This window comes from Apaloderma vittatum, unplaced genomic scaffold (assembly GCF_000703405.1).
Source record: "Apaloderma vittatum isolate BGI_N311 unplaced genomic scaffold, ASM70340v1 scaffold318, whole genome shotgun sequence".
Lineage (NCBI taxonomy): Eukaryota > Metazoa > Chordata > Aves > Trogoniformes > Trogonidae > Apaloderma > Apaloderma vittatum.
Genome location: NW_009728813.1, coordinates 82,062 through 84,193, shown reverse-complemented (window position 1 = coordinate 84,193; position 2,132 = coordinate 82,062). Strand labels below are relative to the sequence as shown.

General features: G+C 42.3%; 1 protein-coding gene across 1 annotated transcript in view; it reads left to right on the top strand.

The window, feature by feature from the left end:
* The first annotated feature begins 2,044 nt into the window (after positions 1-2,044).
* The window catches only part of MSTN (myostatin), a 5,553-nt gene continuing 5,465 nt past the window's right edge, over positions 2,045-2,132 (top strand). The window contains 2 exon segments of the mRNA XM_009874189.1: positions 2,045-2,129; position 2,132. The exon segment at position 2,132 is cut by the window's right edge and continues 278 nt beyond it. Coding sequence (XP_009872491.1) covers positions 2,045-2,129; position 2,132 — 86 coding nt within the window.

The following is a 2,132-nucleotide window of genomic DNA, read 5'->3' as shown; positions in this document are numbered from 1 at the left end:
TAGAGGCGTGTTTAAAAATTGGTTATAGCCATGGCAGGCACTCAGATCTCTCCTGGCTTCTGGCTCCAGCGAACCGCCAAGCCCGCTTCTGCTGTTGAGAGTAGCTGCATCCATGTCTTGTGTAAAAAGTAGATGCTCAGGAGCAGAGAAATCAAATTTCTTGCTTTAAAAGTGGATTTTGGCCAAAATCAAAATAGCTGGGTCTGACCCTAAAGGCAAAAGCCCGGAATGCATGAGCCTGATGCATCTATTGCTTGCGTCAACTTTACACCCCGGTAGGAGAATGTTTGAATTGAGTACTCGTGGTTTACGTCACTGGTGACGAGCTGAATATGAGGCTCAGTTCTGTGCTACACAGTGAATTTGTGTGCCCTGGAGAGGTGTTACAAAATAACAGGTATGATCAGGCAGCAAAAAAAGCTCTTTGGAAGTTCTATCCCACATCTTTCTATATAGCAACAGGTTTTGTACACGAAAGCATGCAAAAAACCACCCCGTCTGCCAAATTTTTAGGTGCATTCAGAACAGAAGAAGAAGAGAAACTCTGTGACAAACTGATAATTTGGTCCTAACTTAGGGGTGTGGTGTGAAATTCCAGGATTTCTGTTTGCTGGGAGCTACAGGTTCCAAATGTAGAGATATACACAAGGTATACAAATGACAGGATTTCTGCCTGCTAAACAGTGCCCCCCCTGCCTCAGCCTGAATTCCACAAGTCTCGCTAACAGCACTTTGAAGGTGAGCTACCTTGCTGCAAGAATTTTATAAGCTGTAACCTAGAAGAGTAAAACCATGCCTAGATGTCTCTCTCTTATGCAGAAACTGTATTCAAACTCTAATGTCCATAAAGAACTTTCAGCTATTTGAAAGCAAAAGAAAGCCCAGACAGGTGTGACTTAAAGTGGCGTAAATCAGAGCCTTTTTGAACAGAAATAAAAGATGACATGGAAAAAGAAAAGATGTAAATGCATTGAGTCTTTTAATACTTTCACTACTAATGCAAAAGCGCACTTTCTTATTTCTTCATAACACCCAAGCGAGCAGCTAAAGATATTCCTTAAAAATACCTCTCCTACTAAAGAGCTCTCAATATTTAACTCAGCGCCTGGGATTCTCCTTACCTAGTGACAGTATGAGGAGGGGACAGCCTCATTTTTCACGGCTGCCCGTTAATTCTGTAAAGGTTTCACTCTGTTGATTTTTGGTACGTGCTGAAGGGACGAGCAGATAAGATGCACATTTACATCAAGTCACGTACGCACAAAATCTTTATTACTCCTTTAGCTAGCACCTAGCAAGGAAACTTGTGAAGGTTTCCTGAAATATGAACTACTCAACATACTTTTAACCATCCAACAACCTCAGTCAGTGCTGTTTGCATTGCACTTCTAAAGTAATTTTTTCCCTGCCTGCTGACAGCTATCCCCTGGGATTTCCTTTTAAATAGTGCAAATTTTCCGGTAAAAAAAAAAACAAAAAAAAACCAAAAAAACCAGAACTAAAACAATAGACCCCACAACAAAACCTGGCAGAAGTCTGAAGTAAATTTAGGGGCAGGTGTGCCTCGATTCATAGTGCAAGTACACAGTCAGTATATATTTCAGAATGACAGTGCTGTCTTTCAGTCCTGCTGCCCACAATACTTGGAAATATATCCCTGCAGTATGCGAAGGTATATCCTCTGCCGAGCACCCAGATAAATCAGCTCACCCCTCGGCTGTAACTGAACGCTGGCTAGTGACTTGTGATCGACAGGGCTTTACCCTCTGACAGCCAGATTCATTGTTGGGACAGCAACCAATCGTTGGGTTTGACGACATGAGCCTAATCAAAGTTGGGAGTATAAAAAGCCCCCTCGGAATATATAAGGTACACCAGTGTGGCAAGCTGTCTCGCAGATTGCTTTTGCTCTCGCGGATCTGTTTAGTGCTGAAAAGGGAAAGGGGGAGGGAAGGAAAAAAAAAGAGAGAAAAAAGGAAAAAAGAGAAGAAAAAGAAAATTAGGAGGAAAAAAAAAAAAGGGAACAGGCACTGAATGTGAGATCATGCAAAAGCTAGCGATCTCTGTTTATATTTACCTGTTCGTGCTGATTTCAGTTGATCCGGCGGCTCTGGATGACGGTAGTCAGCCCA